Here is a 14,226-nt window from a genome sequence, read left to right on the forward strand (position 1 = left end):
CCCCCCCCCCCCCCCCCCCCCCCCAGGGAGCAGGGCCCTGCTTCAGTTTCAGGCTCTTACAGCGCCCTTGCCCTCTTCCCCTCATCCCCTCCCCTTGCAACACTCAACAGCGGGGGAGACTGTCGAGGCCGCTCGGCGCCCTTCCCTCCCCCTAAAACCTGGCCCACGATTCACAGTCCCGGGGGCCAGAGCCCTTCCCGCATGCATCGCCTTCCTCCCGCCCCGTGCCGTCTCTGGGGAGAGCCAGCAGACCGGGGCGGGGGGCAGGCCAGCCCCGCCGCATACAGCAGCAGAAGAGGCGGGCAGCCGCAGGGACCCCCCGTCCGTAGCCGCCCCCGCGCCCTCCCGGCGCTGAACCTGCCCCGCCAGCCCAGCGCCGGAGCAGGCAGGGCGGGCCGGGAAGGCGGGAGGGCGGGCGGCTGAGCAGCTCCCGCAGATGATGAACGCAGCGGTTCCTTGTAGCAGCAGGTCCCGAGGAGCGGAGGTCACCTGCTGACAAGCTTTTTTTTTTTTCCTTTTCCTGCATGCTCCTATTTTTTTAATGCTGTGCATGCAGTACTTGTGCTGACGCACAGAGGCACGCCTCTCCGCTGTTACAGAGTTCCTGAATTTACAATGACTCTAGTGTCTAGTCAATGCCCTAGACTAAAGGAGACTGCATCAAAAAAAAAAAATTCTTTTGTGACCCAGGAGAGATAAGGCTTTGATCCCCTGAGATCGCATTACGGGGGGGACCGAGCCGGGCTCTCCCGGGGAGCTTTTCTTTCAGAGATGGACATCTTGCTGCAGGGATTGCGAAATGCCAGGGCTCCCAGAACCGGGCGAGTATAGACACACAATATGGCTCGGTTTACTGTATTCAATAGGCACACATCCAACATAGCATCACAAAAGAATTACTCTTATCTGATGTCTCTCCAGAGGTGTGTGCGTGTGTGTATGTGTGCGGGGAGGGGGATTCCCACAGGGCAGAGCCCAGAGAGGAGTTTACGCGCAGCCCCTAATGTTTTCTCTTTGTCCGCCTTATTCCTGAAAGAAAACTTCCTTCTGACGCGTACCCTCACACTGACACGCACACGCGCGCAGGTTTCCCTGCACGCGCTCGGAGGAGACCATGCAAACCCGCTCTCCCCCGGGCAGCTCCTGAGATGGGATGCAGACCTCCCCAGTATCATCACAAGACTTTACAATCACCAAAACCCAAATAGCATCTGCTATTCGGTGACCTTCTCGCAAACACAGCAGCAATCTCACAGCACCGATACAAAAGCACTGAGATCCTCTTCCCTCCCCCCAGAGAAGCCGGGAGCCCCAACACATCCCATGGGTTCGCCGTGCCCGCTCTACCCGACCCTGGAGCGAGCAGGGGCATCACCGGCGCACTCTATGGGAGAAGAGTTGTCACTGGGGCGCGTCCTGCGGGGGGAGAGGGAGATCAAACCGACAAAGACAAAAACCCCAATCTATTTAAAGCCAAGGCGCTGCGAGGGGTGAAAGAGCTGCCCCTCGGAATTGTCAGCTTCCTAAACTGCGGCTGGATAGCCATTTTTAAAAACAGACGCCGCGAGTAATGTGGTCACCGCCGCCTTGCAAAGGGGAACAGCTGGCGGCCCTCCTCTGGGGGCGGCGGGGCCCCGCGGGCCGCCAGCCCCACACCGCCCTGGCTGCCGGTGCGCAGCGCCCTACACCTGCTGCGGCCCCGCACCGCGCCTCCCTCGCCGGCTCCACACAGCGCCGCGCCCGCCGCTCTCTGCCCGCACCGCAGCGGGCTAGGGGAACCTGCGGCGGTAGCTCAGCAGCCACGCACGGCGTCTGCCTGTGCCAAGGAAAACGCCTAGCTGCAAAATTCCCCTCACTCCGCGGCTGCCTGAAACACTTTCAGCACTTTTTCTCGCCAGCAAGCGTGGATGTTGTGCCCCGGGGATAGCCGCGACGCTCCCCCTCGCCCTGCACCCACCCCCGTGGACCCCGGGCGGGTGGGCGGCGTGGGAGGGAGGCAGAGCCCGTAAGCAGCACGAGAGTATCAGGGAGCAGCGGATGCCGGGGGATGGAGGATGAACCTGCGACCATGCGAGAGCCTCAGTCCTCTCCTCCCCCGCCCCCGCTCTCTGCTTCCCTTCTGAGTCCTTTAGAGATCATCTCCTGCAACACCAGCATTATCTAAACAGCTTCACAGAGCAATAAAATACAGCTTAGATATCGTTCAACATCTGGCATTAAAATACAAAGAGAGAAAAAAATCACCACAGGACTTTGTTTTTACGACCGAATTTAAGTGCTGTCAGGTTAGTTCACTCACAAGTTAACTCCTTCCAACAGCTGGGAGCGTGGTGAGCTAACCTGGCGTATTTTCCTCACCCCTCCTTAAGAAAAAAACCAAAGAATCAGCTCTTCCAGGCTGTTTTAGTTACTTTCATGCATTCAATCTGCCAAGCCTTTAACAGACTCCCTGACAGCAGAGAAGCTCCAGGCCCACTGGACTCGCGTGTGCATGTGCATGTGTGGATGTGTGCGTGTGTGCATGCACAGGCTCTCCGGAGCGGCCGGGGCCATCAGCCCTTCAGCCCTCGCTGCTGAGTCACAAATAGCGTCCCTGGAAAGGAAATCCACGGAATGCTATTTCAAATTCGCTGCCAGCCTTACACGCCACACAGCTCGGAAAAGGCAGATTTTGGCGCAGGATTCCCGGCGGGTTCCGGACCCCACCTGCGCTCCCTCCTTCCCGGGCCGCCGGCCACCGGCAACGCCGCACAGCTGCGGGTGCGGGCTCGGGCGGGCGGCGAGCACCGCTGCGGGTCGGCGGGCGCTGCCGGTGAATCCTCGCCGAGCAGCGAACCAGACTGGGTGTGCAGTTCGGGCAGTTACTAGGGCAGGTAATCGGCAGAGAAAACGAAAGAAAAGCCCTCGTCAATTTGCGTATAGGACGAGAGCCACTCCCTCCAGGAAACTCGGTGAATTTTAAATTGTCGTGGTTAATGATTAAAAACCCTTTAAACTCTCGAAATCAAATCATTCAGCAGAAACGTCCCGAACAAAAATTCCACCACCGCCACCACCACCTCCCAGTACGCGTCTGCTCTTAAGCAGAACTTGAGGCTACACAAACATCGCTACTAAACACCCGGCGACTTCGGCGAGGGCTCCTGCTCCGCCGCGGTAGTGCCGCTCGTGTACATCTGCAACCCCGGACACAACTCATTTTTCCCCTCAGCAGATCAGTCATCAGCACAAACCCCCCTTCCCGCCCGCCTCGAACCCCCCCACCGTCCCCCCGCCCGCAGTTCTGCCCCATTATTTCATCACATGACCACTAAAGGGTTAAGGATAATACCTACCAAATCTGCTGTGGTCTTGCCTGGTTCCCTGGATAGTACCATTGGGGAAGATTTCTAAATGAAATCCAGTCCTGCAGTATAGCTGTCTCCGCCTGAGGATCCCCTTTAAATGGTCCAAGTCCGTGACCGCAGGCCCCCTGGGTAGCCCACCTGCCTCAGACTGACCCAGGTGGTCACTTAACAAAACCGGACTATCCACCGGCAAAACGGGCACATTCCCAAAGGGTACTGCATCCTGCACACCGAAATAGTTCCCAACTTCACCTAAGGGAGCCATCAGAAGATTCTGCTTTTAGAGAATGAGAATAAACAATAATGATGGTGCCAAACCCAGGAGATATAAGATTAGGTATATTCCACTCCTCTCCCCTCCCTAGCGCAGTTACAGAGAAAATGTTCTTTCTTCAATCCATTAAATGCATAAATAAAAGTAATATTCTCTTTTGACTGGTACAGGTTCAAGGTCAAACCAGTTAGTCTAAGAAACCACCACTTTATACTCACACACTGACATATTTATAAACATATAGATGTGTATATCTATATAAATGCATATATCCCCAGCTCTTAGCAAGCAATACGGTCTTCAGCCCATCCAACTGTAATAAAGAAAAAAATCCGTAGTTTCTCCATTTGGTTTAAGATAAGAATGATCATAGCAACTTAAATACCTAGGCGTTATAGGGATTTTTTTTTAAGATGCACAGGCTACGTCAGGATTTATGGATTCTGATTCCAGAAAGGCATGCGCTGTTTTTACTCTATAACAGACTGCATACATCAGCATGAATCCTGCAAAGGGGGAGGGGGGAAATCTCACGTTGTTGGCTGAGATAAATCCAAAAAAAAAAAAAAAAGGAAAAAAGAAAAAAGGAAAAAAAAACTTTTGACGTCCAAATCTATTATCCAGAATTCTCAGGAGGCTCAGCAGATGTCCACTGGTTTAGGATTATTGACGATCCACAAGCAAAGCAGCAACATACAAGTGCTTGTGTCTTTCTTGGCTGGCTCGAAACAGGTGTTGCTTCTGCAGGGCTCCCTGTGAAATGTTGTACTCCAGCACTGAGCTGCAGCTCTTGACTGTGGATCTCCATCCAGCACGCAGAGTGGCGCAGGAAGAGGCATTGGGCTGGGTTTAAGGTAGTCCTGATTGCTGCTGGAAGGATTCTCCGAGGTCCTAGCGCTCAGCTCTACCTGCTGCAATACCAAGCCGCTTCCAGGGCTCGGCACGGCGCGGAGCGGCTCTTGCCGCTCTGCGGCAGCGCGGCGCTCGCCGGCAAATAAATAAATAAGTGGGCGAAACTTTGGGGGAGGAATAAAGCGACGCGATGCTAAATATACCGCGCCCGCCCGCTGCGGGGAGCGGGCTCCTCGGGAGATGCCCGCATAGCCCGAGTCCCCCCTGACATTGGCGGGGGGAGCGGGGCGGGCAGCGCCCTGCCTGCCCAGCCCGAGCCCGGCCCGGGGCCCGGCCCCGCCGCAGGGGAGGCGGAGGCGAGGCCGCCCCGCACCGCACCGCAGCCCCGGCCCCGGCCCGCTCTGCCGCAGGTAACCGGGCTGCCGCTGTCCCAGGCGGGGTTCAAACTCGGCTCCGGCGGGACGCGTCAAGTTCGGGAGCTGGGGCTGGTCTGGGGGGTCCTTATCGCCCACGCCGCATTTCTTGCCTTCTCCACTCTGGCCCCCAGCCCCGGCAGCCCGCAGCACTCTCGCCCTGCCTCTGCGCTGCCGGAGGGGCAGTTTCGGGATTACCGGTGCGGGTAAGCGCCAGGGCCCTGTCACCGCCCGGAGCGCTCCGGGGGCGAACCGGGTCTCCCCGCGCCCGGGCTCGGCCCCAGTATTTAAGAACCCGGTGGAGGAAGGGAAGAGAGGGCCAGGAGGTGGCATGGGGTGAAGCGGGGGTGCGATGCGAAGTACGTGTTCTCCTTTCACCCTAACAGCCACCCCTCCCCGCCCCCCCCCCCCCCAAAAAAAAAAGTTGTTTAAAACTGTCGGGAGAGACCCGGCGAGGGGAGAGAGGATTTCTGCTTTTCTTATGATGTTGAGGATTGGTGTTATTGTGGTTTTGCCCTTAGAAAACAGCTGTGTTAACCAGCAACGGAACAGAGGTCTCCTGCCTTTGCAGAAGAATTCTTGAGCAGAGCTCAAGGACCTGGCACGATGCAGAGCCTTGCACGAGGGAGAGGACGCTCCGGCAGCCCCTTGAATTGAGTGCAAAACCTGAACACAGGCTCTTCTGGGAATGTTGGGGAGAGAGAGAGGCAGGGAGAAAAGGAGAAGAAACTTAATATCTTCGGGGCTGAGGGGAGAGATTGCCTGGTGTGAATGATGATGTGCACCGCTGAGGTAGCGGGGTTCAGGAAGGTCATTGGTGGAGCCTGGAAACAGAATTCTAGAGAAGGAGAATTTTGCTTGGGGCTTAATTAAAAATAATCGACTCTGCACGTCCTCCTGCTCGGTGGGCATGCGGTGGAGGGGGCAGCTCTCCTTGCCTTCCCCACCACAAAAGCTAGCAATCCAGATCTGACTGGTGCAGCCTTTCTGCATCCCCCCACTTGCCAGTGTGACTAAACACAAGAGGAGGGAGGGAGAGAGACTAGTTTTCATATCTAGCAGGGAAACTGCATCAGAGAAAAGCTGTGTCCTGAATCCCCACGGACCTTTAGGGAACTGACACCCGCCAATGGCGCATGAGCCACCCCCTTTTATTTGACAGTCTTTATTGCAGTTTGAAGGACGGGATGTAGAAGCTTCAGAGCAGGGTCACATCACTCTAGTTCTGTACAAACCCACAAAAAGAAACAGTTGCTGCATGTCAGTCCATGCATTTTGACGTGCAAGAGCAGAAAAACCCCTAACAACAAAACAGGAAAGTCATTGCTCTCTGGCAAATAGTTCCAAAGCATTTACCCTGTATATCAGGTTTAAGGACAGTGCTCTCACACACACACTGCTTATATCAGCGTGAACAACTGCAGAATGACTTGGGAAAAACTGCAGAACTCACCATGTCAAAAATCATTATTCTTTATCAACTCGATCGTAGCAGTACCCAGAGGCCCCATTCAGGGCTCACAGTCCCATTGTGTCGGATACTGTAGACACATGTAATAAGAGAGATGGTCTATGCCCAAAGAGCTTATGATCTTAACCCATGATGAAAGACAACAGGTGTATAGTACAGACCCATGGGGGAAGGATAAGGGAAAAACAGCCTTGAGAATAAAAAGCAACAGGCCCGGCCAGTGACAAGTGTTTGGTGTCAGAAGAAGGTTTTAAGGAGATTTGAAGGAGAACAATAAAGGAGCTTTACGGTTATTAATGGGGAGATTTTTTCATGCATAATGGCTAACTTGGAAGAGAACATAAAATTGCTTATTAGGAAATTGGACTGCTGAAAAGTGAAGGTTTGTGCCACTGGCAAAGCAAAGGGAATGTTGCTGAGAGACCAAAAAGCCTGGTATCTGGTGTGCTCTCAGTCTAGAAGCAACAGGGAAAGAGGCTCCCAGCAACTTTCCAGTGCTTTAAAATTTACATTTCTAGTCCCAGTGAAGAGTATTATGTGTATTTTTTTTTTCTCTAGTTCAGGCTTCAGTATTTTTTAGCTTGTACTTCACACAAGCATACCTTGTGAAAAGTATCTGACAGTAAAGAAGAAAGTATTGGTATAGTTGCCTTTTTTTTACGGAACTCAAATGAAAGGCCACGGGTTATTTGCTATAGGAAGTTTAGTGTTATAAAAGTGTTATCTAAGTTGAGGCTTTGATGTCTGAATTACTCATAAGTATCAAAGCCACACATGAATTATGCAGGACATCCCCAAAATTATACCCATCTGTGAGTAGGTGGTGTTCCAACCCTGCTTCACATAAAATGTATGTGTGATGTGTAATGTCAAACTTACTCCTTACAGAAGTTTGGCATTGCTAATAGCTGGGGCTGTATTAAAAACCTACACTTTTATCCCCGAGACACTGAGGCAGGAACATCCCTAGCTCCCCTCTACTCGAGATTCACACCCACTTCCCTTATACCCTCCTAGAATTAAAGACTGCATCTGCCACAGTGAGTCATCAAGAGCTTACTCATCAGCTTTATGCAGGATTTTAACTCTTGAGAGTTGGTCAGAAGGATCCTGCATGTCTTGAGGAGTTCCTGGCACACGGTGTCCTCACATGTACCACACTAATGTGACACCTCTGCCAAGTTTTCGATATTACGACTTTTTTTAAACAAAACTGTTTCACCTGTAGTCTGCCAACAGTTCAGTTTTAAATGATCTTTTTACATACCAATTTTGGAGTGTAATTTAAAAAATAAATTAGCTTGCCTGTTTTTCTTGGTTTATGTTTTCTTTTTTCATTCTTCCAAATTGCATAATTTCACCGAGAGTACAGAATTTTATTCTGGACCTTTAATGTATCTAACTAAATTATTTCCCAACCTTGCAGACAGACAACTGAAAGAATTACATTATTAAAAAGAGAGATGTTACAACTTTCCCATGAAACGCATGGCATTCGCCATTTTTACTAAAATGTCTTGAGGTAGAAAACTTTTAAAAGCTTTCTACAAATGGAGAAAAATATAAAAATATAAAAAGTAATGCTATTTTCAGTTTTCTTGACAAATAAGGATTTTTAGGGTATTTTGAAGGATGATATAAACCTGGATATAAGACTATTAAGTAATCTCATTTCACTCGAGGCTGCTAGAATGGAGACATCAAGATATAAACTACTTGTTCTTTAACATAGATAAATAGGAGCAATTTTAGGGCACAAATCATCTGACCTATTTCAGGCGTCTACTTTAGGATGACATGACTCATGCTCTAAAGATGCTTAGTTCTTCCTCGTGTATGAAGGGAGCCTATATTAGATGTAGACTTCTACATGACAGAGGTCTAGATAGGACTGGATGGATCCCACCTGCTGCATTATACATGTGATTGAGAATTTCCCCAGCATGGGTGGTGAGAGCACCAAACTATTAATATAGGTGCACAAATTCACACTCCAAAGAAAACTCAAGTCACCTCAGCAAAGAAAAATTACTGGAAGTCATGATTATGAAACATTAGATTACCTAGAAATAAACAATGTTTGTGAAAATAAAAAAAAAATCAAACCAAAACAAAACAAACAAATAAACAAAAAACCACAGTGTAAGTCAGGTTAATGGGATTAACATAAGAAATGCCTACGAGTTTAGAAAACTTGAGCTAGAGGAATGTATTTGCTTTCTCATTTCTGCGACTGTAGAAAAAATAGTAGTATTTATGACCAAAAAGATTCCTATAAGAATTCCAGAAGACAACAGAAAAGGGCTTGTTCCCAGTTCATCAAATTTTCACACTAGAGGAGTGTAAAATATGCAGTTTAGATGGAAAACTCCAAGAAAACATCAGTGTCAATGTGACAGTGACCGTGGGATATCTGACATGGATTTTTCATGGTGTTATGGTATTTTGCTTTGTACAGGAATTAGTGAATTCACATAAATAAGCACTGGCGGAATATGACCATCCTAGGGAGGGAGTTATCATGGTCCATGTTTTAAGACACCTTAATTTAAGCACAAAAGTAAAAATATCACTATCAGTCAGATACAGTTGAGTGCATTGACACAGATGTCAATATAGTGTTTTGGAATGTGTGTCATTGTTGGTGCTACTTGAAGATATAGAGGGTGATGTAAGCATGAAAGCTGCCAAATATGTTTGAAATTTCTGTGATGTGTTTATTTGTACCTGGCTTGTATCTGCTGTTTTTAGTAATAAATTGATTTTCCATGATGTTGCAAGTCCTGCCAGGTCAAGAGCCAAAGTGTCACTGACTGGAAGGAGAAAAGGGGAGGCAGTCAGTTGCCATGTGTGTAGGTGACCGCAGAGGCCTCCACATGGCAATCAATTTCTGCAGCATGGCTCACAGAACTGCTCACTGTGAGAACGTTTGCCACCGCCAGTGCTTTGCCTTGTGCGCCTTTCTGGCCCAAGCACACACAGAGTCTAATCAGAGGTTTCTGCCTTCTTCGTGCTCTGATGTTGTCAGTGCTCGTCTGTGGATGCAGATTCAGCAGGGTTTGCCAGCAGGCTACAGAGCATCTCTGAGGCTCTTGCTTTGGCTGATACACTTCCTTTGTAGATAGTTCACCACCTGAAGGATGAGGCAGCATTCATACACCAACCAAGGCCCAGAGCTTGACCATAGCTGGATGCTACTTACCAGTGCTAGACTGGAGCTGCAGCCGCCGATCAGCTTGTTGTCACCTTCCTGGGGCAGGGAGAAGGTACCTTTCAGCACCTGCCCAGCTCGGCAGGAGGTGCGTGTGTGCCCCCACTTACCGCTCCATGTTCGCTGCAGCAGGCACAGCAGCAGCCTAGCGTGCTGTCGCCCCGATGGAGAAGGTCCGTGCCAGCTCCATGATGGTTCTACGTCCGCTTTCTGGAATGGCCAAAGGCCTTGCTAGCTTTCCCGACGGAAGTGATTACCTCTCCATCTACAGCTTCGTGGCCATCGAGAAAATTTCATCCCGAATCGCCCTGAGCCCTGGCCTGCAGCGACCACCCGGGGCTGCTCCCCACGGGGGCCGGAGCGGGGCGGGCGTGGCGGGCCGGGGGCTGCGGGGCAGGGGCAGCCGCCCCGCCGCGCTTGTGCGAGGCTCTCTTGCCCTCTAGCGGGCGAAGTCAGTGGGGCGGCCCCGCTGTGCCCCCGGCCAGCGCTCCCCGTGCCACGCCAGGGCCCGCGGCCCGCCCGGAGCCCCGGCTCCCGCTGCGGGACAGCGCGGCCACACCAGCCCGGCAGAGCGGGCGGGCGGGCCCGGGCCGTGCCCTGACTGCGGGCGGCCTGGCTGGGGAGCGCCGCAGGAGAGGCGCTCCATGGACAGCGCCTGTCCAGGGTGCCGCCAGCACCGCTCAGCCAGATGCGGGGAGGGGGGCCCAGCGCCACGGTCCCAACCAGCAGCACGAAGAGCTGACGAGCAAGACCATAATGGGGCAGTCAGAGGCACCATTCATCTTTGCGATCCCTTCAGCCAGTCATGGTGGCTGACCGCGTCCCCATGGCTGGGATCAGCTGAGCAACAGATGGGGAGCCAAGGGGGAGCACGGGGCTTTGCACCCCAGTTGCTGGGCAGGCATCGTGTGCCCAATGCTGCTGAGGAAGGGAGTAGCTGCTGAGGACAAAAGAGCCCTGGGCATGGCCTTGCCACACAGAGATCTGGAGACAGCAGTGAGCCCACAGCTGAGTGGGGTGGAAGTGATGCCGGAGGCTGTGCTTGCAGAAGGGAGGACATCTGTGCTCATGTGGGATGTTCTGACACATCGTAAGAAGACCAGCTCTTTAAGTTGTCTATCCCATGTTTACTAAGAATTCTCCTTTTCTGCTAATGAATTAGAAAATAATTCAGTATCCCCATCTCCATCATCTTCTTCCTTCCCGGACCCAAATCAGTAATGTACTATCTCCATCTAACAAAAGATCTTACAACATCACTAGGAATTTTTGCAGTCCAAACGTTTCAGAAAATTTGCTTTTCTATTTAAGACTTTCTTACTGTACTCTTCAGCTTGACCTCATCACTTCATCAGTTTTCCCATTTTGTAAATAAAGTTTATACTTTTTCTCCCTCCCCATTTTTAACATTATTTTGAGTATTATATATTGCATTTTTACTCTGACTGTTGTTGTAACCACCGAACCACAACACATTTAAAACTATCCTTCTCATGAAATACAATTTGTTAGCCATCTAACAGAGTTCAGAATTTGAGTTTGTTTTCTTCCTCTCCAAAGCTTTCCTCCTCTCACTCTCATTTATAATTTTTGGGAAACAGTGATACCTCTTGAGTCCCCTCTCATTGTGTGAGATAGTGTAGTGATGACAAAGTCCTCTGTTTTCTGGTAGTGAATATAGTTGGGTCACTTGGAATGTAGTCACTTGGAAACCTCCACTCTCTGCTACAGCTATTATAATCCTTTGCATGCCTGTGTCTGTTTCACTCGCTTAAATGCTATCCAATTACTTTGTTGATAACTAACATATTTTGCGTGGTTTTGCCCGATGATTTTCTTAATCATTCTGTTGCTATTTCACCAATAACTCAACAGTACGTAACTGCACTCTGATTCAGTGATGTGAAGGGACAGAAAATAATATAACCATTTGCTTTAAATAATTACCCTGGGTATGTACTAATGTTTTCCTTTTGGCTGGCCAAGATAAAAGCATCTCTGACTAGAATCTTGCATGTTTCTCCTGAACTTACTGCTTTTACAGGAAGACTGGAGATCCTTCCTCCTTGTACAGGGAGGAAAGGAGCTGCTCTGGAGAAGTCAGTAGTTGTGGGGAGCTGAGGGATTTTAAGATTACTAAGCCATTCCCCATAGAGAACTACCATCTTCTGTTCAAGATATTTCTGTTTGCCCAATCTGCATAAGTTTACAAAGGAACTGGGCAAAAGGTGAAGGGGGAGAGAAAGGACTGTACTGTACAAATTGCCATCAGCATAATCTTTTCACATGCTGTTATGAGCCACGAAAAGTATTTTATATATTGTCCCATGTGCTGGTGAAGAATTGGAAATGCCTGTGACACAGCAACTACTAAGGTGTTTCAGATAAGGAGTTTTTCTCCTCCAGATTTTTGTCATGAACAGCTGCAACCCATGTTTGCTGTTACACAGGAAGTTAATAAGTAGTAAAAGCAGTATCTTCTAGGTTTGAAGTAAGTGAAAACCAGGCTTTCCAGAAAAGGAAAAAGAACCTAACAACAGTGGTTCTAAATTACTACACAGCCCTCAATGTGACTCTCGCTTTCCCTCTCTGTCTCTCAAGGCACTGCTTTTATGAGTCACCAACACGCTGCTGAGTACCCGGCCGTATCTTGATTCCTACCTAGGATTTCTCCTCTCTGTGGAGGAGCAGAACAGAAAAGAGTCTTCATTCCTCTACCCCCACCCCTCAAAATTTATACTGGGTTTCCACATCCCACCCTTCGTTTCTCAGAAAAATGGGATAAGGAGATGAAAAGCTCTTTACTGACAAGAATTTGCTTCTCTGCCTTCATAGCTGCTTTTGACAAAAAACAGCTTTCCCACCCTGTTGTTTAGATTTCATCAAAGTCTGCGAACCTGAAATCCACCATAGGAATTCCAGTCCCCTCCCAGAAGCTGTTATTCCAAGAAAGCTTAGAAATTCATCAGAGGGTCTGAAAAACACATCAGCACTGGGAATCCACAACTAGGATTTCACGCCAGAAATAGATGCCGTCTGAACTACTTTGGTTTTTCTAGGCATTGCAGTGAAATCACTGACAGGCGATGAGAAAAGAAACTGTTCGGGAGTTTCCTGTGCTTCCTCCGCTTTAAATATTGCTCTAGGTTTGAGGAGAATTACAATTACTGTCAGGGATTCTCAGGGACTGACTTAAGAGCAAAACCAAGCACTGAGAACTCACTTCTGCAGATACAGACAAATTGGCTGTGACTACCTTGCCCTTACTGCAGTAGCACTGCAGCCAACAGAACTATGCATGCAAATTTTCAGACATCAGGCAGACATCTAGTATTAGGTATCCTGCTTTTTTTAATGGGGGACAGACTTGTGAAGAAACATATGGCAAAACTGAAGGAAAATTATCTTGCCAAGCCTTGTGTTATGCTATTTGTATAAATCTTGATATGAACAAGCAGAAGGAATTTGCTTGAACTTTCTGGAATTCATACCTTGTATTCTTGTAATCATCTCAGTGTTCCAGCTCTGTATCTGGGAACCTGGTTCTGCTGCCCTGCTGGGGGCTGCTAAGGAGAGCTGTGATATACAGAGCTTGCAAGCTTGCTCTCTTCTCTATAGAAGTGTTCTCTGGCTGTGTCTTCCAGTGGGGTAATGGTGATGACACTGCAAACCCTGTTCCTCAAAAAAAAAAATGGAGCAAACTCCCTGCTTAGGTAAGCTGTCACAGCACCCTCCACTGCTGGACCTCTGATAATTTATAAAACACAGGACAAGCACATTTGAATCCTTTATTCTCTCAGGTAAAAAATCCTCTTATACTTCATCATGACAAACACTCAGAATTTGTGGGCCATTCTTGGTCACAGGTTACATAATCAGAAAACTGTAGAAGGCACCATACAAGGATAGATGAAAGCAAAACCCAGGTACACCAAGCACAGGCAGATGAGCAAAAGATCTAAGAATTGCTTAAACATTTGCATGGTCACACAGTGAATTTTTGGAAAGACTGTTTACAGTCTAGCTGCTCAAAATACTCAACTTGCAACTGTAAAAGTGTGAAGACAGAGGGCTTAGTAAATGTTCTTGAATAGTCCTCTCTGTAGATTTGACTGTCACTAAATTTTTCCTGTGTGCAGATTTTGGTCCAGTAGTTGCCATATTTTATTTATAATTTAAGTCATATGCTGTTTTCATAATTTTTTGTCTAGTCATTTTAAACACCTTTGTACAGTATTCAAACAACAAGAGCAAATCTTTTTTATTATTATTATATTTGCAATTTCCCTTGGGTTTAAGCAAAGTCTATATAATGCAAAGTCTATGAAACACTTCAAATTCACTTTGAAATTTTATTTCAAAGCTACTCAAAAGTTAAGGCATTAGAGTTGTCTATTAACTTAAGAGTGAGAATGAAGCTTATTTCTTAGCATTTCTGAAAAGTAAAAATAAATCTGTATGACACACAAATGCCACACTTGAAAAATAACCATACTGGTAATATGTTTTGAAAAGAGTCAGTCATTTATAAGGATGTTTTACAAGTGGAGTCTCTCTTCAAGAACAGAGAATCAAATACCTTCCATTACTGAAATAATTTTAAATTATGCATTCTATAGGGGCAAATATTGAAAAGATAGAGTCTAAATTAAGACTGA

General features: G+C 48.5%; 1 protein-coding gene across 1 annotated transcript in view; it reads right to left on the bottom strand.

The window, feature by feature from the left end:
• The window catches only part of FGF9 (fibroblast growth factor 9), a 27,557-nt gene extending 22,982 nt beyond the window's left edge, over positions 1-4,575 (bottom strand). The window contains exon 1 of the mRNA XM_027652471.1: positions 3,336-4,575. Within this exon, the coding sequence (XP_027508272.1) occupies positions 3,336-3,612 (277 nt within the window). The 5' untranslated portion in view covers positions 3,613-4,575. The remainder of the gene's footprint in view (positions 1-3,335) is intronic.
• Between the last annotated feature and the right edge of the window lie 9,651 nt (positions 4,576-14,226).

The sequence above is a fragment of the Corapipo altera genome, unplaced genomic scaffold (genome assembly GCF_003945725.1).
Source record: "Corapipo altera isolate COAL_440 unplaced genomic scaffold, ASM394572v1 0, whole genome shotgun sequence".
NCBI lineage: Eukaryota > Metazoa > Chordata > Aves > Passeriformes > Pipridae > Corapipo > Corapipo altera.